Raw genomic sequence first — 26870 nt, 5'->3', positions numbered from 1 at the left:
TTTCCAAACACAAATAAGAAATCTACCAGTTCACAGCCTCCAAACTTCCCAAATGACAATTCCAACACAAGTTCTTTCAGCCAGAAGGAAATCCCTCCCACATCCATGAACTAAAAAGTTTTAACTTAAAATTTAAAGTGCAAAAAGAAGAAACGCTGCTCCAAATCCACAAAACGGTATTTTAATAATCCAAACGTAAGCACTTTCATTTCCAATACTACAGAAACATCATCAGACAAACAAATACACTACCTCATGGTTTTGTCTGATGATGTTTCTGTAGTATTGGAAATGAAAGTGCTTACATTTGGTTAATTAAAATACCGTTTTGTGGCTTTGGAGCAGCGTTTCTTCTTTTTGCAGTGTTACTTTTCGCTGTTGGGCTTGGTTAAAATTTAAAGTGCTTAATTCCTAGGCAGTGAAAGACGTGTTAAAGTGAAGCAATAATTCTAATACAACAATTTTAAATTTTATTATAATACAAGATGAAGAGTTCTTAATACACACAGTAGAACATAAACAGATTAAAATAAATAAGCAAAATTAAAATGATACCACTCATTTAATCAAAGCTGTTACTTCATCACAGACAACCTACTACTGGTATATTAATGAATTAGTGTCACAAATCATAATGACCAGAATACAAAGCCCAATATGTCCTGATACTCCACAAAATAAATGAATGTTCCAAGGGACTCACATTTAGACAGAGCATGAAACAGAGGAACAAAGCATCCCGGCAACTAAATCCAAACTCCTAAAACCAGGCTTGCAGGGAATCCTGCTGGACAGTAAACAAAATTCTTTACAGCACAAATCAGCACCACAGAATAGTGCCTGCAATGTCCTTCAAATGGCAAGATAGACACTTCTTCCAAAAACTCATCCAAATATCCAAAAAGACATCAAAGGACATTCCAAGGACATTTACAAAAGAAGACCATATCTCAGTCATAACAGAAAAAAAGATCATCCAACTGTACTTCATACTTTTCAAATGTCCCAATGCATGAAAGCACTGACTTTGATCAAATACTCTGCACATACCATCAGCAAAAGAAAAATAAATCTAGGTAATCAAAAGTGAAATGTGAAATCCAAGTAAGAAAACAGATAACCTGCCCAAAGGTTCATCCATAGGAAACTACCTGCAGCAATCTGTGGACATGCACATACCAGCGTCAATCTTGGTAACTGCAGGGTCCCATTTGCACCATATAGGCGGGAGCCCTCAGTTGACCACCACCTTGTTATCACCCCAACCATGCCCTCATTTGCTGGCTTCCCACACTTAAGAGCATTTCAGATTAGGATATTAGAAATGTGTGTTATTAACTAGGTTGTGATGTTTATTTGTTTAGATTTTGTCATAAGACATGTTAAAACAGAAGTAAACCACTGGAATACTCTGGGATCAAATATGTCTTATAGTTCCTCTTTCAGGGTTTGTTTAACTAGTTCAAGCACACTATAAAGGGGCCTTTTTGATGGGCAACTGAGTCCCTGTGACTACAAAGGGCTTCATTAGGTAGGTGAATCCTGGTTTACTAAACATACAAATTTCTATAGTACTTCCCAGATCTCCTGAACCTGGATAAGAGACAACTGCACAGATCCTCCTCGTCTCTCCTCCACGTTTTAATATTTTTTCTCTGTCTTTACTGTTTCACTCCTTATTTCTCCCCCCATTTGACTTCTGCCTTATTCTATATTCCATGCCCAATAATGGTACATACTGTAAAAGCTTTTGATGCCGCAGTGGTACAGCAGTAGCGTTGTTACCTCACAGCAAGAGGTTCTCCCATTTGATTCTTGGCTTGGGAGTGCCTTGTGTGGAGCCTGCATGTCCTCCCCGCGGTTGGGTAGCGTTCGAAAGACATGCGTGCGTAAATGGGCGTGCCTTCGTTGAAGGTTGGGCATCGTGCTGGCACCTCAGCATTTCATAAAAATCTACTGCCAATCATTAAAGGACCGGAGTTCCGCTGTGGCGACCCCTTACTGGGAAAAAGCCGAAAGACAAACAACAACTGTAAAAGCTTTGTTCTTTGCATATAATTTTCTCCAACATTAATAATATACTATATGATGTTATGATAGTGTAAAGATATTCTACTTAACTATTTTACTGACTAAATTCTTTTATCACATCTATTTATAACTGTGTCCATGTACGCTACATATTCTAACTTGTATCTCTCTGCATGCTGCTTCTTACATTACAATCATTGCAGTGATCTTGACTAATAGTTGGTTTCTTTGATTCCAATTCTGCTGTGCTGAGTCTGAAAATGGTCTTGACTGATCAGTCCTCTACCTTAGTTAACAAATTTTTAATAATTAAATGCAACGACAAAAAAATAAACTATCTTTGTAAGCTGTGTACACACGGTTTACCTTCATTTTGTCGCACATATGCGTGATCATCCTGTTGTGCAACCCGTATTACCAAAATACAGAGAACTTTGAAGGATCAAACGTCGAAAATGGTTTGCTGGAAAGCCATTTCCAACATTTAATCCATGTGTTTGAATGGCAAAAAAGCATTCGCTTATTTGCCATTCAAACACAAGGTGAATCGGCATTGTTGTTTTTTGCAGCCATACTTTCGGCGTTATGCACATCGGACACACGGCGGGGGACAATTCAAAGGTAAACCTGCACACACTCCAGTATCTTTGAAAGGTAGTGCAGGCAACAACAAGCAGACCATGCCACTAACAAGTAGGTTCATTGAAACCTGATGCAATCCTCTGACTTATCACAGTCCCCAGCTCTTGCCTCCCATGTTCAATGTCTTTGGATGCCAAGAAGTATTAGACAAGTGAGCTAGTGGGGCTGTGCTTAATGATTCTGAGAAAACTAGTAGGCCAAAGAGTATGAATTGCATAAGAAAAATTCATCAAAACTAGGGATGCTTTACAAAGCCAAAACCTTTCTTACTGACTCAACTAAAACTACACTTGCCATTACTTATCTCCTCCCCACTCTTTGTGGACCTCCCATCCTCAACCTCCAGGCATCACTCAAAAAATAATACCTGAATGACGCTATAACAAAGTTGCTAGCTTTGCACCACACAGCCCTTTCAGAACCCACCACGGTATAGTACTGAAAAGCCTAAATTGATTAGAAATGTCACATCAACTAATATATACACAACTTCTTACCACCTATAAAATTATCCAGCATCCATCTGCCTGTCCAGCACTAAAAAACATTCTACCCAACTATGTTCCCAGTCAGTCATTGTGATCCAGTGACCAAAAACTCCTGTCCATCTACAAACCTAGTAAATTGCTGGACACTGTCTGTACTCATACAAAGTTGCTAAGGCCTGAAACCTGTATCCATTAGATCTAGGCCCTCCCATCTTTTAAAACCACTCTGAAAGCCGAGGTCTAATAATTCCCCCACCTGTCAAAATTAAACAAAACATTAATAACTTATTACTCAACCTCCTTTGGTACCCCATAAAAAACTAGAATTTCTCTTCAATGGCACACTACAAGCTTGGATGAAGGAGGTATAGGGTTTCCAAATACTGATTTTTATTTAAACTCTGCATTCATTAACACAGTGTTGCTTTGGAATAATACTTCTTGTACATCATATTGGAAATCAATACATGAAACCTTACTTCTTAATAGTAATAGGATATTACTCAAATACGTACAAACATCTTTATATGGATTTTTAAAATATACATTCAAAGTGAAAGGTCAAAACTTATTCTCACACCTCTTATAAAACAAATATTGCTGTTTAAAAACAGATGTTTCTTTTTGGAATTATTCAAATGAAGTTAACAGAAAGTATTCTAAAAAAAAAGATAAACTTTGTTTACAGTCTGTGAATGAATCCACATATTCTGTATACACATGGAAATTTTTACATAGATGTTTTTTCACCCCACATAGTCTTGCAATAATGTATGAAATGCTGGAGATGTGGACACCCTGATGCTGATTGGATACATATAGATGTTAATTGCAAAATAATTTCCCCATTTTGGTTAGACTTTAAATATCTTTGTAAAGCTCTATGGAATGACAACTCTATAATTTGACTCACTTATCCTTTTCAATGTTCCTGAAGTCATTCCTAAAAAAAAAAAATTTTTTTACTATGGTCTATCCTCTCTATAGCAAGGAAATTGTCACTGAAAATTGGAAAGCCCAATCTACTCCTGTCTTTAAAGTTGAGTTTATTCATCTTGTAAAATATATTTGTAAGAATGGGATTGCTACTATAAAAGCAATGGCTAACATAACTAATCATTTAATTGCTTGGACAACATTGTCTAATCTGTTAGACAAATATTAAGTGTTCTCCTATGTATATTGTTTTTTTTAGTTGTTATGGACATTGTATATAGTTGTTACTATCCTGTTAAGTTATTGTGTTATAAAATGAAAAACATTTTGGAAAAAAAAATTCTGATAGACTTCTTAGCTAAAATCTGGCTCTGTTATTGCTCAAAACCAGGATAAACTACATTCCTAAATGTGAACAAGTACCTTTTCATTCCTTTGTACCTCCATATTCTCCGTTTTTCACTTAATTCCTTACTGCTATCCAATTCTCTTCCCTGACTTTCTCTTTAAATATACCATAAGCCTGTTTTCCCCTCACTTCATATTGCAATTTCGGTTTGTATAAGATTAACTTACCTTTAAATTTCTCTACAAATGTCTAAAATTTTAAATATTAAATGTTTGTCATATAACTTGTATCGATTCTTAACCAATGTTTTTGTATCATGTCTAATTTGTTATAATTACCTAAACTGCATATGGTCGATTTATTTTTGAAGATTATACAATTATTGCTCTTAAAAATTGTAATAATTTGGAGCTTTTCTCCCGGGACCTCTGCTGAAAATGGGCTTCTACCCAGTTGGACTTTCCTGGTAATCAAATGTAAATAAATAAACATCTCATACTGCTTTTTCTTCTGCTAGGGGTTTCCAAACACTTCCCACTCCTGCTCTGAATGGTCGGCATTCCTTGCCCAGTTAATACTCATTTAACAAGTTTCCACAAAACCACACAAATCTGTTGAGCATCTTCAGGACATAGTGATAAATTATATAATAATCCCAGAAAAGTGAAGTGTGACCAATACCACTTGTAAAGAGAGGCCTGACACACACATCATGTTTCACTTACCTGGAATTATCTAGTTGTGACAGCAGAAAGCATTTCTCTGTCATATGTTTGAACTGGTAACATTCTGTTACAAGTCTTGGTGATCAGAAGTTAACCCACATCACAGAACCTGTCTTTTTTTTTTAAATGCTTACCAGTATTTGCTTTCATACTTTGAGACTGACTATTCCACAGTTACTACTTTTAATTGTATTCGTGAACAAAAAATATAGCAAAAGGAGCAGAAGAAAACTCAGTATTCCTCCATCAGTGTTCCAATTAAACCTGGTTATATCTTCAGAGAGAGTAAATTGAGCAGTACATAAAACCAAATGGTTAATTTTGAACAGTTTTGGGTTGAAAATTCTATTGAGCACTCAACAACTGACTACTATGGGAGTGAGAGTATCTAACACTGTAAGCCATACATGAGGTGCACAACTGCAGCTACTAGATTAAAAACAAGTGGAACGCATGATAGACAGTATATGCTGCACTACTTACTACAGAAGCAAGACTTGTTGCGTCTTTTGGCTTTTCCCGGTTAGGAGTTGCCACAGTGGAACTCCGGTCCGCTAATGATTGGTAGTTGATTTTTACGTGCCGATAATGTATGAAATGCTGGAGATGTGGACACCCTGATGCTGATTGGATACATATAGATGTTAATTGCAAAATAATTTGTATAAGATTAACTTACCTTTAATTTCTCTACAAATTGTCAAACGAAGGTACGCCCATTCACGCATGTCTCCACGCAGAAGACACTCTAGCTGAGAATCGAACCAGACAGCGTCTTACTGTGAGGCGACAATGCTACAGAAGCAAGACTATCAGTAGGAAAACACCCTGCACATTGTTGTAGTGCCTCTCACAAAAATGTTAGGGTCATTTAAGGCATAATGACCTTGCATAGCCTAGTGTGGGGCCCCTGAGAAGCGGGCACTATTGGGCCTAATAGGTCCAAGTTGCCTTGGTCCTGTATGTATCTATGAAAAGTTGATAGTAACTATACTACCAAGCCTACTATTCAACTGTCCCTGATTTTGCTTCATATTTTTGCCCTGCCCCCTCGTTTTTTTTTTTTAATTTTCTGGTAAATCACCAAGGATTACAGTTAAGTCAATAATGCCAGATATCAGTTTTATACTACTTATTATTCAGAAAATACACACTGATGTAAAGCCTGTTGTACTATTAGTGTTTAGGTGAATTAGAGAATACTTAAAACTGTCCACAATTGTGGGCCTTTGTTCCCCACAATGTTTGGCTAGGACTAGAATTCTTGAGCAAAGGTTACAGGGTATGCTGCCAGGCCACTAACCTATATAAACAGCAGCATATCAGGTGACCATATCAGCCAAGCAATTAATCAAACACTAAAACTAGAAGAAATTCCAAAATAAGTGAGAAATGGTCTGCAAAACTAATCTCTCAAAACACCTCCGATAACTCCTTGCAAACAGCATTTAATGTTTGTTAACTGTTAAAAGTTTACAACATACTTCCAAATTGTGCCCAGTAAATCCTCACACATATTGCCTCAGAGATTACCAAAGCAAAAGGTCTGCCACCGACATGGAGAATTATACAAAGCCATAAATTCGTTATCTGCAAATTTGAAAGGAAGGCAAGTAAACAAATGCTATTGCATTGCTGAAGTTGAGAAACAAAACTTGCAATGGTGTATCCGTTTCAACACAGTACTGCCTAGTTGAAAGAATGGCTCCCCACACACACAGACCAAATTAAGCAACTACAAATAAGAAGCACCTTGCAAGATGGTTAAGGTCAACTACACTTGCAAAGTTACCTGCTGGCCCTTTCTCCAGATTTCCTTGGAGCAGAGTGGTAGCTACAAAAGGCCATAATACTGCCCACCATGCTCCTGCACATGAGTCCAAATGTGGCTACTGTTTACAGCTTGGGGACCGCATATTTTAGCACTCCTGCACGTTTCAGCACCTAACTCTCCTAATGTCATGCTATGAGTCTGGTTGTCTCTCAGCCAAGGAAGGGCAAGATGCTGTTGGTCTTTCAGCCACACTAACACACACGTGTATGCATGTGTGTGTGTGCATGCATGCACATAGCTTTGACAGGTCATATATTTTGTTAATTTGTTGTACTGTATTGCATACACTGATGAAATAAAATTGATAAATATATACTGAATGAAACAGAACAAGGATAAAATGTGGTTCTACCTATCTAGACTGATTAGTACTCGAGGTAAGAATTTTTTAACAGGAAAAAGAATGTTGGGAGTCGTCATAAGGTTTACAGATGTGCAACATGACTGACACGGATTCCATTGCTGTCATTCTTAAACGTCAAACAAAAACATATTTTTTATGTTTGGTGGGTTTGCACATCTCTCATTATTTGCAAAAGGAATACTACAGTTCTCATAACTTATTATTCACAACATTAATACTGCAATTGTCTCAGTAACAGCATTAATAACTTAATCTTGCCTGAAACAAAAGGAAAAAAAACAGCTTTTGTATTGAAACTGTCCTTCAGGAGTACATTCTCCCTTATGTCTTGTACTGTGTTCCAACTACCTTCCAAAGTTACCAGACAAGGTCCTGAAACTTCACACCCACTATACAGTCATTCATATACTCTGAGGATTGGGACTCTTTCCTACTCAGAGTGCAGGCTGCACTGAATTCCCCAAGGCAAGTGGGGGTAACAGTAAACAGCTTCAAAAGTAAAGTGGGCACATGGGAGGCAAGCATCTGGGGAGCATAAAATGAAGGGGAACTCAGACTCAAAAAGAAAAATGTGGGACATTATAAAAATGGAAAAATCAAAGAGACTTAAAAACAGGTCAGAGCTTTTTTTTTTTATGGTTAGCTACATATTAAAGAAAAAAATGTCCCACACTGCCATTTCCTCCTGTCTCCTAACAAACCTCACCAAAGGAAACATGTCAAGTCCACATAAATAAAATGGTCTATACAGGCAATCAATTCACTCAAGCAACAGAGACTGTATGCTCTGCACCAGTACTTGCACACCCCGAGTTTACAAAACAATATACAGCAAAACAATATACAGCATAATTAGATGCATCTTACTGGGAGACTGAGTGCAGTTCTATGTGAAAGGTTTGAGGAGACAAACATCCTACTTACTTTCTTTCTCTGCACAGTAGAAACAAAATGCTCCACCACAGAATGGAAGAGTCTGGCCATTAAATGTGCACTTTGATTGTTTGGGTATTATTTGTCAAGTAAAAAGTTTATCTTACTAACCGATCTTGCTCCGCTACAGTGGCTGCATCATGAGAAAAAAGGAAATATGAAATCATGCAGCTAGCCCTTTCACTGTAACCTTTTAAATTTATGATACAGCTCAGGACTGGGTCAAAGCACCACAAGGCAAATGGTCTGGTGAGTGCATGCAGACTGTCTCAATAAGCGGGGGGGTGGAGGGTCAAAGTAACAATACGGTGGCTCTCCATATGGAAAAAAAAAAAAAAAAAAGAAAGAAAGGCAAAACGGATGTAAATATTTTGCTCGCAAATACACATATGGTGAATATAGAGCTAAAAATGCAAATGTGCACATCAAATGTATAAATAGAATTGTAAATATAATGTCTGTTAATACTGTGACGATTGGGGAGAGATGAGAGAAGGCTGCCACAGCCTAGTCAAAGAGAATTTGATATATAATTCTGGCATTTGTAAATAAATGTAAAATACGGGCATGTTTTCTTGAGTGTAAAAGAATACTGTGGAATGTGGAACTGCACAATATGTGACAACATTGTACTCAACTGGCCCAGTGAAGCATGTTGTGACCCTTTCATGTTAGAATTCGGCTCCAGTGAGTCTGGATGAAGGTTTCATGCACATTGTTTTAAGCCTAAAGTTTATGACCAGAATTTACATGTGGATGGTGCTTTATTACTCTGGTTTCTGCTAGAGTTTGTTTGTGTCTTTCAGCTTTTCCCAGTTAGGGGTCGCCACAGCGGAACTCCGGTCCGCTAATGATTGGCAGTAGAGTTTTATGTGCTGGCTTGCCGGGCCTAATGCACAACCTTCAATGAAGGAATGCCCATTCACGCATGTCGACACACAGAAAACTCTCTGAGAATCAAACAGGCAACGTCTAACTGTGAGGCGACAATGCTACTGCAGCACCTGGTTTCTGCTAGAGTGTATATGTGAAATGCCTTGTATTGTTGTAAGTTTCTGAGCAGGCGTTAGCTTGCTAAACAATGCAGTTTGTGGCCTGAGATAACCTAAGTGTCAAAATTATATAATTTGGGAGGGCCTCAGCAGAGCTGTTGGTTAGTGTTTAAAAACTACTGTGAGAGCATTTTGACTTCGGACATCTAACTCAGCACTTTGCCTTATGCTCACATGTAAGTTTTAGCTCTGTGATTTCTTGTAGGAATAGTTAAGCTAGTAAAGATTAATTAGGTATTTCTTAGTTTCTGTGTGATCTTTGAACTCTTAGATATCTCTGGTGTAGTAGTTTTGTCTCACGTTTTAATTATTTATTATTAAATATTTTTAAAACCTTCTACCTGTGGCTGGTTTATGTAGAGATAAATTATGCTTTAGAGTGCATTATATATTTACAGAGTTTACTGTCTAAGCCCTTCCAATAAGCCTAGATTGAATAGCCACATTACCATTGGATAATGATATTGCACAGTAATAACCGGACACCCTTTTAAGGGCCTTTCAGTAGCTGATATTAGCTGGGTGGTGGCAGGGATTACTACCGTATAGTCTGGGTAAAGGGGCACAGCTAAAGAATCTGTGTCAGCCAGTGTCTGTGAAGTTGTATAAATACTTATCTCAAAGTGTGTGTGTGTTGTGTCAGCTACTTGGGCAGGGACACAAAGCACTGGTTGGACAGAGAGGGTACTGGAGGTTTTAGCTTGCCCAGCTAGGCTGAGACTTGGATCCTATAGCTGTGCCAGTGGGGAGTCTTATTGGGGACCTTGTGAGCAAGGGAGCAACCAGCCCCAGATTGACTGTGATCTCTGTGTGCACTTAAGGGAAGTTGTACTTTACTGTGTGTATTAGTTATCCTTTGCTCTTCTTGGAGACTACCTCCCTGGTGTTAGTGGTGAGGATTGAGGCTCCTTGACTGCTGGGCCAGGGCACGGCCATCACAAATACTTGTATGATAACCCCTTCAGAATTGCTAACCGGGTGTCAACACTAATGAGAGAATGTTAAAAACATGGGCTAAGAAAGCCCACGGACAGACAAAACACATGCTTGGAAAACAGAAATGCAGACTGTGACAGCATCACTAAAGGAGAGATGGGTGTCCCCAAAAACTTACTGCCAGTGAGAGACCTGGTACTTACTTATCTGGATAACACAGGTCTATATCACATCAAACTTTTAATTTATCAAGTAACTAATCATCAAACCCTAACTGTCAAACTCCCTATTCAGTGAACGACCTAAACACCGAACTGGACTTTATTTTAGATGGTCAACACAGCAAAAGGTAAACTCCCCTACCCGCCCCTGCAAATTGCACTACAGTGAGGAAATGGGTAAATCATGACCAGTTGGCATGTCAATTATACAACTTTTTTTCAGGATGGCCAACTAAAAGAAGTCGGATTTCAATTCGATGTTTAGCTCATTCGCCGAATAGGGAGTCTACAATTAGAGTTCAATGATTAGTCATTTGACAAAATAAATGTTTGATGATGCGATATAGACCTGGATAACACAAGAAGTCAGTTTGATGTTATGGTTTTTGATCACAGCACATAATTTTTGTTAAAGCACTGTTCATTTTGTTTTCTTAAAGATCATGAAAGTTAAAGACAGTCTCTTTTTAAGAAAATTATTCCTCCGGTTGCTCCGGTTTCCTCCCACATCCCAAAGACATGCTGTACGTGGATTGGACATGCTAAATTGGCCCTAGGGTGTGAGTGCGTGTGTGCCTTTTCTTTGGAAGGTTGGGCGCCGGGCTGGCAACTCGACACCGTAAAACTCCACTGCCAATCATGAGCGGACAGGTGAACCGCTGTGGCAACCCCTAACCGGGAAAAAGCTGAAAGAAGAAGATGTTACCTGACATAACTAAAACTGATCTTAAAGAAATTGGATTTGATCTGAACTGCATTACCTTTCACAATACACACATATAGGGACTATGTGAATCTATATGTATATACACACACATTTGTACATGCCAATTTGCATACACATAAATTACGCATACGTATATAGATATATGCATACACAATGTGTTTATAGCAGTTCTAAACGTAGAAATATATGCATACGCATACACAATGCTCATTTTATTTTAGCAACAGTTCATAACTAGGTGTGAGTAATGTAGCTTTATCACAGAATTGGTGTGGCTGGATCATAAGGACATTGCTATTCTACAATAACAACATTTAATGAAAAGGTTTCTTACCTTTTCTAAGTAACGTCATTGCACAGAGGAACTTCAATGTTCTTCCACTGCATCCCATACGTAGGACATCTAATTAATGCACTGTTCCTACGATGGATATCTTTGTCCATGGGTTGCACAGTATATTAGGCAAAATGTAGTTTCTGCCATGTTTTGTGTTGTCAGAAGTGAAAATGCATCCTAATGTTTACCTGAGGACACTCCCAGCTGTGAGCTGGATGCTTTTTTGCTGACTTTCGGGAGGGTGGAAAGTCTCTCTTCCACCCTTCTAAGAACAGAGTCTATTTGCTCCACTTTTTGGAGTTGAGAATATGGCAATCAAGCTGTTTGGTTTAATAGCTAATGCCAAGCAGGACTTATTATTATTTGGAATATTGGTAGTAGCTAATGCCAAGCAGGACTTATTATTATTTGGAATATTGGATTTACAATGTGCACACTGAATTCAGAATATTAATTGGATTATATTGTACAAACATCTATCATTTATATTTTTCTGTCACAGAAATATTTTTTCCTTTATTGCTTCTCACTTGCATGAACCACCATAGGAAAGGAATTTTTTTGCCCATTTGGAGCATGAACTTCCTTTAACTGCAGCTGCTTCTAGCAGAAACATGGCATCCCTGCAGTCATTCTCTAACTGCACAATGTTTCAGTATATTACAAACTCCCTTAGGTCAGAGCGGTTTACTATTAAAATGTCGAATGGCACTACGTCGACTGTACTATAGTCGAACACGGAAGTTCGAAAATAGTAATGTCGACGTCAAAAAAACAATCTAGGAATGGTTTTAACATGGTTTAAGGTAGGTGTTCAGTATTATTCAGAACTACAAACATCTCCCCTACCTCGACACATGTTAAAACACAGTCCTAGATTGTTTTTGTGTCGTCATTACTATTTTCGAACTTCCGTGTGTGACTATAGTACAGTCGATGTAGTGCCATTCGACATTTCAATAGTAAACCGGTCAGAGCATCTCAGTATCGGCATTTTTAAAGCAAAGTAGCTTCCAGCTAAACAAAGAGTTGACTTCTCACTAGGGTCACTTATTTTCAAACTCCTGTACATTGACACATACGCACCACTAGCTGCAAAACTGGTCACCACCATACCAACCTTACACTTGCCAATCCGATTTTCAATCTAGGCCTATACTTTAAACACCTAGGACAAAGCTACAATGCACTTACCACAGCTTTTCCCTATTAGAGACTGCCAAAATGGGGGCACTACCCGGCTAGTTAAAAGACCTCACTGATTACTCCGCTTCAAGCCACAACTCAAAGTATATCTTGTAATCCAAACCAAGAGCAAATGCTTCAAATCTGGACATATCATCTAACTTTACCATACCTGAACTGTCATTCTGGAAACACTATATTCATACATGACAAGACTTCACTTCTGTATGCTTGTATAGATTTTAGATACTTTTCTCATACTGTTATGTTAGCAACTGATTAATTACCAACACCCCATTTTCACTGTATTTATATTGCACTACTCTTTACTACTCGCATATTGTACCTTATATCTATCTGCAGTATATTGTCTTTGTTAACTCATCCGGTAACTGTACAACCAGGCTGGGCCTGAGATCACTGCTTGTAAACAAGCAAGCAAATAAAAACTCACACATACAAACATACGTATATCTGATGTGGGTTACAAGTTACCAACTAGGCTATCAAAATCAAAACTGCACTCAGATTAAGAGTACAAAAATTGTACCTAGAGAAGGTTGAAGGATTTAAACATTTAAAACAGAGGGAAGTTAATGCAATTTAAAATATACAATATTCATAAGAAGTAAACCAGGCAAATATGATCAGAACTATTCACAAAACTAAAAACAGTAAGCAGAGGTAGCACACTGCGTGAAGACAAACAGCTCATCGTAGGGGTATCCAGAAACATGTAATACACTGCATAATCACGTTTGAAGCACGACTACTCAGTGCATGATAAGGGGCAGATTCAAAGACTGCTGTGGCACTAAATCAAGGGCAGGTCAAACTAGAGTAGTCTGGCTGGGTACAGCTTAATGTAACTGTGGCAGTCTGGGTGCCTGGTTAATGTAACTTAGCCACTGCTCGGCCTCATAGACTTACAGTAATCTGGAAAGTGTAGTACAGAGATTTGATCTCACGCTCTACCTTTCTATCTCTGAAGCAAACTGATGAGAAAATACACCATCCTTCTGCATTATACAACCATCGCTGTCAATGGCAGGAAATGGTAGTACCACTGCAGCTAAGTAGTCCGAGGCTGTCGCTGTGTGTTTATGGTAGCGTGTGTGCATGTATGCAGTGACATGATTGGACTGTCTTGGTATGGGTGTGACAGTTTGTGTGTCTATCCAAGTCTGCACATGTGCCAGAATATGTACATGTATAGTGTACTCATCTATAGGTGTCTGTGCAACATTATGTACGCTGGCAGGATGAACACAGTGCAGTTCTAGTCAAAAAAACACAAATTACTTGCTAATGAACATCTCCTCAAAGCAGCCTTCATGTCTTTGAATCACATTTGATAGCAACGGCACTAGTCAACTGCTAAGCATTACTAGCGCTACATCTTAACCAAGTGTATACAAATATTGATTGTTGTTTATCTGAATAAGATAAACATCTACTGCTGCACAAAGAGTGGGCAGAAGGAGCGAGGCATTATTTACCATACCTACCATATACAACAGACCATGTGCCTCAAGTTCACCTCACAGTAAATACCGCAGCAGGTATGCACATTCACATGCCACATTGATATACTCTGAATTATCACAGTAAACTGTATTTTGCCTTAATACCACTTTAGTGACGACAGATAACCACAACCTCCATATCTACCACAGGAACCAATCAGGATGTGTAAGAACACCAGACACGTTTTATAGACAGTATTAAAGGAAAATACACTTTATACATAAACTGGAATAGTCTTACTTTGTGATGCACCAAGTTCTTGAGCATATAATTTTATTTTTACTGTTTTAATTTTTTTTTTTTTTTTTTACAGATGGCACAAGTGAACTAACACACAAGTAGATTAACAGTCATGCATTTCACATACCAATTCAATAGAATGTGGATACTGTAAAATAACACTGTTTTAAAGAATTAGTACGAAGCCACAGGGTTGACCCCTATATATCTGGTGCTTTGATACGTATTCCAGTATACCAACAGTGTAATGCAGTGCACCTGGGTGTTATCCTTCACATGCCATTTACCAAAATAACTGTCAGTTCAGAAGGCTGTTAACAAAAGCATGTGTATTTTCAATGAAGGGTACACATATTATTCCTCATCTTGGTAATATTTTCCTTGATCAACATAAATACCACCTGTGGAACTTTCTGAAAGTAAGTGATTCACAAGCCAGGTGTAGTTCATCTTTTCCATGAAATAAAATGTAGATTATTGCATGAACAGGACATCATAACAGGTATAAAAATGAGGTCAGCCTTTGTTTTATGGCAGTATCTAATCATTCATAGGACTGCACGACATCTCATGGCTGAACTCACTCCCTTCTGTAGCCACATTTCAGGGATCAGAATGAAGGGGCATAGTAAAAAATTAATTGCATAAATTCAAGCTTTTATATAAACATCTCCATGTTTCTAAAGGTGACTGTTTTAGTTAAAGGGTCAGGAGATCACAGTACAAATTCCCACTGAAACATTAATCTGAAAAATGCCAGTTCTACCCTAGACCAGACTACACAGTATAATCAATACAGGGAGGGAACAGATACTAAGAGATCTTATTTGTCCTGTTTCCCAGAAAACAAAACTGAAAGTTATCTAAAGAGAATGATTCACAGTTCCCAACTGTCAAAATGTTATGCAGTACACCACAGACCCATCTTAATTCATAATACAGGGAGGGAACAGATGCGTTTAGCTCTTATTTGTCCTGTTTCCCAGAAAACAAAACTGAAAGTTATCTAAAGAGAATGATCCACAGTTCCAAACTGCCAAAATGTTATGCAGTACACCACAAAGACCCAATGTATTATACAAACAGCAATACGTTTCCCAGAAAACAGCTCTTTAAACTGTCAATATGTTGTAGATTACACCCCCCCATTTAGTTCCCAAACACCCAATATATTTTCAAAATGGATTTCAAATTCCAATTTTAGTGCTTCGCTCCTAAGCACTGCTACAAACTTTAAGAAAACAACTTAAATAATAGACAAAAATGATCTGCTCTTAATAAGGGTCAGTATATAAAACAATAACAAAACTAAATATTTTTACAACAGCTACATAAATGCAAAACTTGTTCAAATTACTTATATCAATCTTCTTCCCCTGGATTTCAATTGCAATCAAGAATACAAACAACTTCCTTTCTAATCCTGCTTCTGTACAAACAGATTTCCTTTGGGGACAGAGATATGAATAAGTCTTCCTACCCATATTTCAATGCACTGCAAGTAACCAACTATACTACTTGGAGCTAAATTTGACTCCTGTATTTAGTCTTAGTATGTGGACTGTGTGTACTTCTCATGTTAATGTTTTAATGCCTGAATTACCAGACTATCTGTGAATTCTGAATGTACATTTAAATTGCTCTAGATTTGCTATATTTGTCTTTTTTATATATGTTCTAGGCACTGTGGCTCAGGTTGTGTCTGGAAAGTGTCCTTGGACCAGTTAACTTATCCTGATGACCAAAGTTGTCTACAATAAAATAACAAAAACAAATAATTTGGTTAAATTAATAATCAAATTAAAAACTAGGAGTTAAACAGTGCACAGCATTGGCTCTTCAGGACCACAAGTCAGAAGTCAGACATGCAATAAGTAATACTCCAAGATGCTCAGCAAACATGCTCCATGCCAGAATGCAAGGTAAATCTAAGGATCACAGTTCCCAATCCCAATGAACTTATCTGCAAGTTCATGCATTTTAAACATCCCAAATAACAATTCTGACATAAAGCTCTTTCATCCATTGGGAAAATCTCATCCACATACATTTACTCAAAACGTTGACAGTACATACATAACCAGACCACTAATCCTTACAAACAGCATTATCAACTGACCACATCAACCAAGCAGTTACGCAAATCCTAAAACTTGAAGGCAGTTTTAAAAAGGGACAAAGGGTTTGCAAAATAACTAGCAAAATCTCTCAACATCTCTAGAAACCAAATATACAATGTTCATTAGCTGACAAGTTTACAGCAAACTTCCAAATCAAGCATATTGTTCACAAGATTACCAAAGCAAAAATTCTGCCATCAGTGAGGCCAAATGGACTAAAGCCATAACCTAGGAATTATACAGAGACAGAAATCCTTTCACCTGAAAATTTCAAAGAAAGGGAGGTGAGCAAAAAATTGAGTACTTGCGTATTATCGCAACCAGATTTCAAAGTTCCCCTAATTGGGCAGAATTGGGAGAATGTCTCCAAATGAGACGTCGTCTGGGGGGAAACCGTGGGAACCCTTCCCGCTCATCACAATCAGTGTCTTCAGTGATAGATTCCTCCAGGGAATCAAGGTGCTTCCTCTTGCAACGTTTTTTCCGGGGAACTCCCCAGTGGGATCTTCTGAGGACGACTCCGGAGAAGGGGCTGCCTTCAAAGAGGGTTCTTGTAACTCCCGTGCCCAGGGTCCTGAAACAGAGGGTTGGGAGAGATGCATACGGGGGGGGGGAGGGGGGGTTCTAATACTGATGTCATTGGTGCTGACTGCGAGCCTTCGGAGTGAAGGAAACTCTCCATCACCTGGACAGCAGGCCCACCCAAGGAGGGATGGGAGCCCGGAACCGGGAGTGACAACCCCAAAACTGGGGTCAAACCCCACCCTGAGGAGCCCACCTCCAGGGGAGGAGGTCCAAGATAACTGGAAGCCGTCGGTGCCATGGACATAGACGGCACCAGCAAGAAAATAGGCGTCGGGCCAGGTACCAAGGTACGAACGGTCCAAGTACTGCTCCGTGACAGCATCGGCTCCACTGGAGCCAATGCAGCAAGGGTGGTCGGTGCAGACAGGGGAATCACTCCTGTCGGAGCAGAGACATCGGTACGGAAATCTCCGGGATCTGGGTAGAGATCGGAGGAGGATAAATAGGGGAAGATGTAGTAAAAGATTCAGAGCCAAGAGGAACAGAAGGTCTAGCTGGAATGGGCAATCCCCTAGCTGCCAGAAGCTGGTCCACAATCCGCACTAGATCTAATTCAGAAAAACTCCTAGTGGATCTAAAGGAGGCTGCTGAAGGAGAATCAGGGCTAAACCTCTGCCCCAAAAAAAGGGTCATAAGTTGAAGAGTATTTTGTCCATGGCAGGTATTCGAGTTTTGGAGCCGATGGAGCCAAAGAAACTGTCGGCACCATGGCCAGGGACGCTGCCGAATCAGGTACAGACATCGGAACCGATGTGGGATCCAAGGATGGCACATAAGTCAGTGGTGCAGAGGATGGAACTGAAATAGGGGTGAATATCATGGACGGCACCTAGGGAGGACACAGAGACTGGTGCCAAACAGGTCTGCACAGAGAGCACCAGCGAAGCACGGAGCCGACTCGGTTCTATAACTGATGGAGATGCAGGAACAGAGTGACTCTGTTTTTCTTTATGTTTTTTGGTCTTTGGAGGGGCGAGACCACCGACCCAGATACAGCCTCCGAAAAAGGTGTCAAGTAAACCTTTTAAAATAGGTTTATTTTTATATTCTGCTAGTGTACGATTACTAAAACTAGCACAAATGTCACAGCTTTAATATGATCCACGCCTAAACAGTACACACAATGAGCATGTGTATCCGAGTTAGGCATCTTACGCCCACACTTGTCACAATGTTTAAACCCCAACTTAGCTTTGTCTGACATAAGGCAGCAAGGCTATTCTATAGAAAAAACAAATTAAAGTAGAGAAAAAGGGAGAGAATACCAATGATGGTATTAAAAAAATACCACAAGTGGTAAGGAAGGGCCTGTCAAAGGCAGGAGAGAGGGACAGTACCAAGAGGTAAAAATTAAATAACCAAGGTAAAGGGTAAAAAATAGGATTAGGTTACAGGCACAGTAAGAAAAGGCTAACTTGACTAAAAATAAACAATTTTGAAGAAAAACTGTCTTAAAAATAATTTTCTACTTAGCTTTGAGAAAGATGGCTAGACTGACTAGGAACGCGGCAAACGAGATCTGGAGTAACTAAGAGAGGGGCATTATGGGTAGGTCTTAGCTGAGAGTTTTTGGCTGGCATGAGCTTGGAAACGGCCGTATCGGTTCCGAGGATGGAACCGAAGTGCTATTTGTAATGAATAAACAAAGAGAGTTACAACATCAGATACAACGTTCAACCTCATAATGGAAACAAAGCATTCAACAGCAGAGGCAGTCTTTATTCCAGATTATGCATCTCTCTCTTCTTCGGAGATTGTCTCAAAACGGTGACTGAAAATAAGATGCAACATTCAGCAGGAATGTTATTTTCAGTACAGGGTTGCCTTCACAGCCATAATTTTCCTTGAGTAAATGATCACATAAAACAGAAACTGATACCATCAACTCAGTTTCACCCAGGGTTTTATCTATGAGCATGTTAATGTTAAGAGCTAGGACATCTATTAACAACAGCAGCAAACATATGATTAAGGCTCTCCATACATGGGCTTAAGGTTCCCATTACCTTGTCCACAGCAAGTGATAAATCTCCACACAATTCCTAATCTGACATCGGTGACAAAGTACCATAATCATTAAGAAGCCATGCACAAAGTGTGAGACTACACAAAAGTACAACATATAGTGACATTCCTTGCATGTCCTACTCGAGTTTATCTCCCCACTTACCCAAACCCCAATTCAATAGAACCCCTACAACTTTTCATTATTCTACTTAAAAATACTTTTTCATGACTTTTAACATGTAATGATTCATGAAGAATATATGACTTTTCACATATACTGATTCATACTATGGGTAGACAAAAGGTTATTTTCCTTTTGTAAAAGCATGCATAGCATCTTAACAGCTTAGAGGTAGCTATCAGTTTAGAACTGTTGTATAGTTACATAATTATTGATGCATGGATGCCTAGACCTCTGTACGACTACTGTACTGGAAATGAACACAAGTAGATAGTAAATATTATTTTAGTGCCAATTAGAGAAAAGAGCAAAGCACAAAAAAACAGTGAAGATCCAGAAAGAGAGGTGGAGTGGAGTGGAGAAACAGTCATTACAATCCTTTTTGCTAGAGATGAATTCTTATTTGCAATTGTCAGTTCTGTTAATATATAGCCACTTCTTCACAGAAAAAACATCAAAATCAATATCAGACTTTTTTTTTTATTTGAAGTTTTCCCACATAATGATTGCTCTGCACAAGTACAGTGTCTGTTAAATAAGGCATTGTACTGAGGGTTATACCAACGGTTTGTCCTTAATGTTAAGAATTCATTCTTACAGTTCACGAAGTAAGGATTATCAGGTACACTTACCAGCATCATTATTTTACAAATGTATGACTTCCCAACTATGCAGCCTTTAAAACAACACTAAAAGGTAGCAATCTGCACTTAACAAGGGTGCCAAGCACTCCGTCTTCAAAGATATAAACAAAATGATAAAAGTGAGCAAACAAAGATGCTAACTACATCCAAAGAGATAAATACTTGCTAGATAACGTAATAACCAATTAGAAGTTTCTAATACATGTACTTTACCTTAGGAGGGGGTGGGTAGCAGTACACAGCTTTAGCATGCAAGTCAAAATGAAAATGGCTGTACCCATGAATGCAATGTCACAATTTGCACAGAATAAAATGACAGGTTGTGTGCACCACAAAGGGGAGGAGGGCTACACAATAATTATGAAGGGAGATGAGGGAGATCCCACACTGAATGAAAAGGACACACACTACATCCACATTACAAAGCACTTTCAGGGGACTGTGCCTTTTGACTGTGGACAGGGTATGGTATAGTATGGGACTGCACACCTTGGCACGATGATTGTTACCCAATTTGCCACAAAAAAAGAAAATCTGTGAAAATGTGAAATTGTGATTTTTACAATCCACCATGTTAGTAAAACAGATTATAGGAAGAATATGTTATATGTTCTTTTGCTGCCTTGATCCTCGGATAATGGCAGCTATCTAAAAGGCATTAAGTGACCATAACATGCAGGACAGCATGCCCCTCAACTATTTTTTTTAAGGGACATTACTCATTTTTACCTAGGGCAGCCACGGTGGTGCAGCAGTTAGCGTTGCTGCCTCCACAGCAAGAGGTTCTCCGATTCGATCCTCGGCTGGGGTGCCTTCTGTGCGGAGTCTGCATGTTCTCCCTGTGGTCGCATGGGTTTCCTCTAGGGTTACCACCTGTCCCACTTTGCGAGGAACAGTCCCTCTTTGGGCAGTTGTGTCCTGTGTGTGTGTGTGTGGGGGGGGGGGGGGGGATCGAAAAAATGGCAAATGTCCTGAGATTTCAGGACAAAAGTAGTTCCTACGTTTTCTTAAATAGTTGCATAAAACAGTTTTTTTTTTTTTTTTTTTTTTATCTGTAACCCCTAAATGTTATAAGAAATAGGATAAGCAGCTCAAATGCTACAAGAATAAGCTTCTATTTTGGCAAAAAAAGTGAAGTTCTGTCCTTTGTACTGGCCATGGGTATGTTTTGTCCTGCAAAATCTGACATTTCTACACAAAATGTCCCACTTTGGGCGTTTGAAAAGGTGGCAACGCTAGTTTCCTCCGGGTGCTCCGGTTTCCTCCCACATCCCAAAGACATGCTGTAGGTGGACTGGACACTCTAAATTGGCCCTAGGTGCGAGTGCGTGTGTATGCCTTCTGTGGAAGGTTGGGCGCCAGGCTGGCAACTTGACACTGTAAAAACTCCACTGCCAATTATGAGCGGACAGTGATCCGCTGTGGCGACCCCTAACCGGGTAAAAGCCGAAAGAAGAAGACGACGACTTATTTTTACCTAAAAGTGTGACTGATGAAACAAGGAGAAGTTGCAAAAACAGAAGTTACGAGGCTTTCAGTTCTTTAGAAAATTTAAAAAACAAGTTAATACACTTCCAAGTGCACACTACCAATATATAAAGAGTCTCTGATTTGGGATACCTGACTGCCCTGACTCAGCCTTGTCCATTAAAGCCCTTATAAAAGTTGAGTCACTTTTCAATCAGTGGACAGGTTGAGACCTACGCAGGAGCTCTGCAGTATCAAATGGCAGCTGCTACCTGTGGTCCACATACCAGAAACAGCTTGTTGCCCAGCCGCAGACAGATACTGCTGCCCTCCAACTCCGGCTGACTGCCTGCCTTCTCCAGGGACACGGTGTTGGTAGCAAATACGAAACAGATATTTAATCGGTCAAATTTGCGGAAGGTATTTTGTATTACTATTACAGAGCACCGCGCTGCAGCCTCACAGACATAAACGTAAGAAAGGGTCATGCATATATTAATTTCCTGTTTCTATCTTTGCTTGCCGTTTCCAACCCCCTTCGTCCCACCCCTTATATGTAGACCAACTGTAAAGCACTGCAAAGGGCAACTCCTCTCACGTGTCCTTGACCGCTAAATTCATGCGCGTTTCATAATTCACACTCGTGTGCGCCACGCAAGATGTAAATAGGGTTGCCACCTGTCCCACTTTGCGAGGGACCGTCCCTCTTTGGGCAGTTGTGTCCTGACAAAAACTTGTAAAAATGGCAATGCCCTGAGATTTTAGGACAAAATTATTTCCTATATTTTATGTAATAGTTGCATAAAACAGTTATTCTGTATCTAAAATACCTAAATGTTATAAGAAACAGAATAAGCAACTAAAATGCTACAAGAAGAAGCTTTTATTTAGGCAAAAAAGTTAAGTTATATCCTTTGTACTGACCGTGGCTGTGTGTCAGCCTGTAAAATTTGATGTTTGTACCAAAAATGTCCCACTTTGGCCATTTGAAAATGTGGCAACCCTAATCATTTCTGGAACAAGTCTATTCTTCTCTTACTATTTAACAGTCCAGTGCTACTCCCTTATAGATATGAACACCTTTTCTGTCTATTCTGTGATGGTATGATAAGAGCCAAGTTCATGTGTTTTATACTACACAGTTTGTGTTATTTTTGTTGTGATTTTATTACCCAGCATAACTCTCAACGACTCAGAGACAAATCTCAACAAAATCAGGAATAAATTCTGTAACAGTCAGGGACACTTTTAAAATATTAAAATTATTAACTTGAGATATCCGCAGAATGAGAACCAGTATACATTTTCTGAAGGAAAAAGAAGACTATAACTGTAATTATTGTCATTCTATGCTAAATGTAATTCACCACCTCTTATCAAAAGAGGCCAGTTTAAGGGAGGATTAAGATGGACGGCACAAAAATCTGAGTCAAAATCATGGACAAGTAGGAATAGTTAAGAGTTAGGTTACCCAGTAATCGCACAATGTATTAGTTCGGAGGAAAATTGTTAAAGGTAATTAAAGTGGATCAGGTGCAAACCAAAGCCAATTAATTCTCTGAAGCGTGCATCACTCAACGGCAAATCACTGAATATCGACATGTGCTATGGGAATAACTTGGAAAACCAGCCAGTCACACCATTAAACCCAATAAGTCTTTTCAACTGTCATTCAACTAAAATATCCAACCGTAGCTGTCAACCTCATACCTTTAGAAATATGGACAAATCCAGAAATAATTGGGGACACTTTTTAAACTATTAATATTATTGTCTTCAACAAAGTTTTAAGAGGGATTAGGACAGACAGAGCAAAATTCTGAGACAAAAGCAGGGACATTTGAGAAGTATGTGCGACACCCCTGCACTGCCCCAGTTATCAAGGAGCCTCAATCCTCACCACGGGCAACAGTGAGGGATGTACACAATGGGGGGATGACAAGTACACACACAGTAAAGTACAATTTCCCTTAAGAGCACAAACAGATCACAGTCAGTCTGGGGATGATTTCTCCCTCTTTCTCCAGAATCACCAAAAAACTCCGCACTGGAACAGCAATAGGGTTAAGATCTCAGCTGAGGGGTCAAGATAAGACCTCCAGCACCGTCTCTGTCCAACCAGTGCTTTGTGTGCCTGCCCAAGTAGCTGACACACACACACTGAGATTTGATTTATATATATATATATATATATATATATATATATATATATATATATATATATACACACACACACACACACACACACACACACACACACACACACACACACACACACACACAGCTGCGGAAGGCTGGCACAAGTTTACTAGCTATGCCCCCTCCTGCCCAGACTATAAGGTAGTTATCACTGCCACCAACCCCTACTTATCAGCTACTATAATGCCCCTTACAAAAGGTGGCCAATCCTACTGTGTAATGCTACTATTATCCAAATGCTAAGTGCGACCAAGACCAAGGCTATTTAGGAGTGGCCTGTACAGTCTCACCAAATACATATGCAAGTACTCTTAACAGTTTAAATATGTCTCACAAATATCAGCCACAAAGATAGGTTTAAATATATTTAATAGTAAATAAAATAAGACAATACTCAAACACAGTAACTGCAGAGTTCAGAATCACAGGAAATATTTTAAAACAACATTGCAGAAAATATTTTAAAACAACATTGCAGAACAGTCTCAAATGAACACATAAAACATCTAAACTAATCTTTACTATAATCCTATCTATCTCTAAAAAAAATACTATACCTAAATCCTACTTACAGGCAACACGCAGGCAGAAGTGCTGAGTGGGTGTTTCTGGGTAGAAGACGAGATACAAAATGCATAGTCTCTCGCAGAGACTTCTTAAATTAATATCACATTTTACTGCTGGGTTAGACTGGATGACATCACTTTTTCTCACCTGTCTTCAATTCCCAGGCTAAACCCCCAGTGTCCAACATTTAACATATCTATGTTATAAATACATATCTCTCAGATGTGCAGCTGCTACGAAGTCATAAAGCAACAAAACACTTTTTACATGTTAACTACTTTTCTCCAAGACAATATAAATAAATTCGGACTCTAGACATCATGTCTCCTTGCTGCATTGAAACTAACTTTTATAGCACATTATAAAGCACTTAATTTCAAATAATTTTTTTGAAGTTTTGTAAGCTAATTTTCTCTGTTCCAGCAGGGTATGCTGTGGTTACATTCATGAAGCTCAGTACATGACATACAGTAATGCATGAATCATATCAATATTCAAAGATGACACAGAATTATTCACAAAATTCCAGATAGATGGGCTGGCAGTGTTTCCTTGTGTTATATTTCTATAAAAATCATATTGATATTCACAAATGAAATAGAATTATTTACAAAATTCCAGCTACCTGGGCTGGCAGCATTTCAGTTTGACAAACTTCTTCCCCCCAAAATTCAAGCTAGTTTTCTGAGTGACCCATGAGAAACATTGTTTGAGAGGGTTGAGCCAATCAGGGAATTCCTTACCCAAGTCCCTGTCTTCAGATTCCAGCTACTTTGGCATTGTTGACCCCCAGTACAGTGCTGCACTGTCCCAACATATGCCTGCAACCCTGGACTCCACCATAGTAATTTGGGATTTTCCTGGTTGGCTCTCTGCGGCCGTAGATGCCCCTCAGACTCCTCCTGCCTTGTACTGCAAATACTTAGCACAAGGGCCTCTCTGTCATGGTAAGGTTTCATCCTGTTAATGTGGTACAGTTTTTGTGCCCTTGCCTCCTGCCTAGCAGTTCTACTATGTAGTTAACATCACTGACCTTCCTTACCACCTTGCCTGCAGCTTGTTGTGTCTGACAGGAATGAGAACCATCACCTGCTGTCCTGCAGCATACTCTCTAGCTCAAGCATTCCTGTCATACCAGACCTTTTTCTGCTGTTGGCCTTCTGCCAGGTTCTCCTTGTCCTGAAGTCTAGGACATATGCCACAACAGATTCCTTGTGGGATTCACACTCACCCTCCCACTCATGTCGAATCAAATCTGGAGGTCCCCTCACCCTATGCCCATACAACAATTCAAAGTGTGAAACACCTGTGGATTCCTGGGGCACCACTCTGTAAACAAACAGATGGGGCAAATATTTATTCCACTCCCTCCTAAACTGGTCTGCAAATGCCCATAGCATGGTCTTCAGTGAAGAGTTTAACCTCTCAACAAGACCATTAGTCAAGGGATGGTAGAAGTGGTTTTTAGGTGATTCACCCCACAGTACTTCCACAGACAAGCCAACAGGTCTGACATGAAATTGGCACTTCTGTCAGCCAGTATTTATTTTGGAAAACCTACCCTGCTGAAAATTTCTAACAAAGCATTTGCCACATTTTCTGCAAAAATGGAGGACAGAGCCACGGCCTCAAGGTATTGTGTAGTATAATCCACTACCACTAAGCTATACATTTTCCCTGTGGAGCTTGGGGTACTCAGAGGCCCTACAATATCCATAGCAACCCTCTGAAACAGGCAAAGACATCAAAGGAGCTTTCACCTTGTCTAGCTTTTGGCACTACTCACTGGTCCTGCAGTACTCTGTTACATCTCTGGAAATCCCAGGCCAATAAAAATTCTGCATAATACATCTCTTTGTATGTTTTATGCGCATATGACATGCAAAAGGAATATCATGGGTTATGGCTAGAAGTGCCAGATGGAAGGGTCTGGGCACTACCAACTGCTGTATTCTCTCACCCTCTAGCCCTCCCTCAGGGATCCACTCTCTATACAGTAACCCTTTGTCCCAGTGTACAGATTCCCCCTTCCTTTGAGAATCAGGCGTCTCACTAGCTACCTCGCTCAGGCATTGTAATATAGGGTCTGAGAGCTGTGTCTGTCTCAACTCTCTCTTTGTAACCCTTCCCAGATCCTCTTCCACAGGAAGTCTGGGATTCTCTTACAGCGGTGCCTCGCTGTCAGCCTGGGTACTACTACTCACTTATACCCTTACAGTCACTCTGTCCAATGGAACATCAATACCCAGAAGCAGCTGTGTCTCACCTTCAGTCTCACTTCTACAGGGCAGCTCCCTACCTGAAGTAACCACCTCACCAGTCCTGGCTGCAAGTGTGCAGTCTGTTGGGGTCTCTCCCAGGCTATCAGACCCACATGCTTGTCTCCAAGCCTAATTGCATGTAACTACATGCACACATGGTACTGCATCATCAAAAGCATTCCCTATCAGGGCATCTGCAAGGATATCCTCAAATACACCTACTTGCTGGCTTCCTTTTCCACCCTCCCAATCAAGGTGAACCCTAGACAAAGGTATTTGGAATTGGGTCCCTCCTAAAGCTCTGACTAGAAT

General features: G+C 39.5%; 1 protein-coding gene across 2 annotated transcripts in view; it reads right to left on the bottom strand.

The window, feature by feature from the left end:
* The window catches only part of HLCS (holocarboxylase synthetase), a 1599326-nt gene that overhangs the window by 1560928 nt on the left and 11528 nt on the right, over positions 1–26870 (bottom strand). Inside the window, exon 1 of one of the 2 annotated variants that reach the window (XM_044073132.1) lies at positions 21819–22034. The exons of the other annotated variant lie outside the window; for it this stretch is intronic. Coding sequence (XP_043929067.1) covers positions 21819–22019 — 201 coding nt within the window. The 5' untranslated portion in view covers positions 22020–22034. Of the gene's footprint in view, positions 1–21818; positions 22035–26870 lie in introns of those variants that run through there. 2 annotated transcript variants of the gene reach the window in all.

The sequence above is a fragment of the Protopterus annectens genome, chromosome 5.part1, assembly GCF_019279795.1.
Source record: "Protopterus annectens isolate FY-2018-M chromosome 5.part1, PAN1.0, whole genome shotgun sequence".
Lineage (NCBI taxonomy): Eukaryota > Metazoa > Chordata > Ceratodontiformes > Protopteridae > Protopterus > Protopterus annectens.
This window is presented reverse-complemented; position numbering and strand designations above follow the sequence as displayed.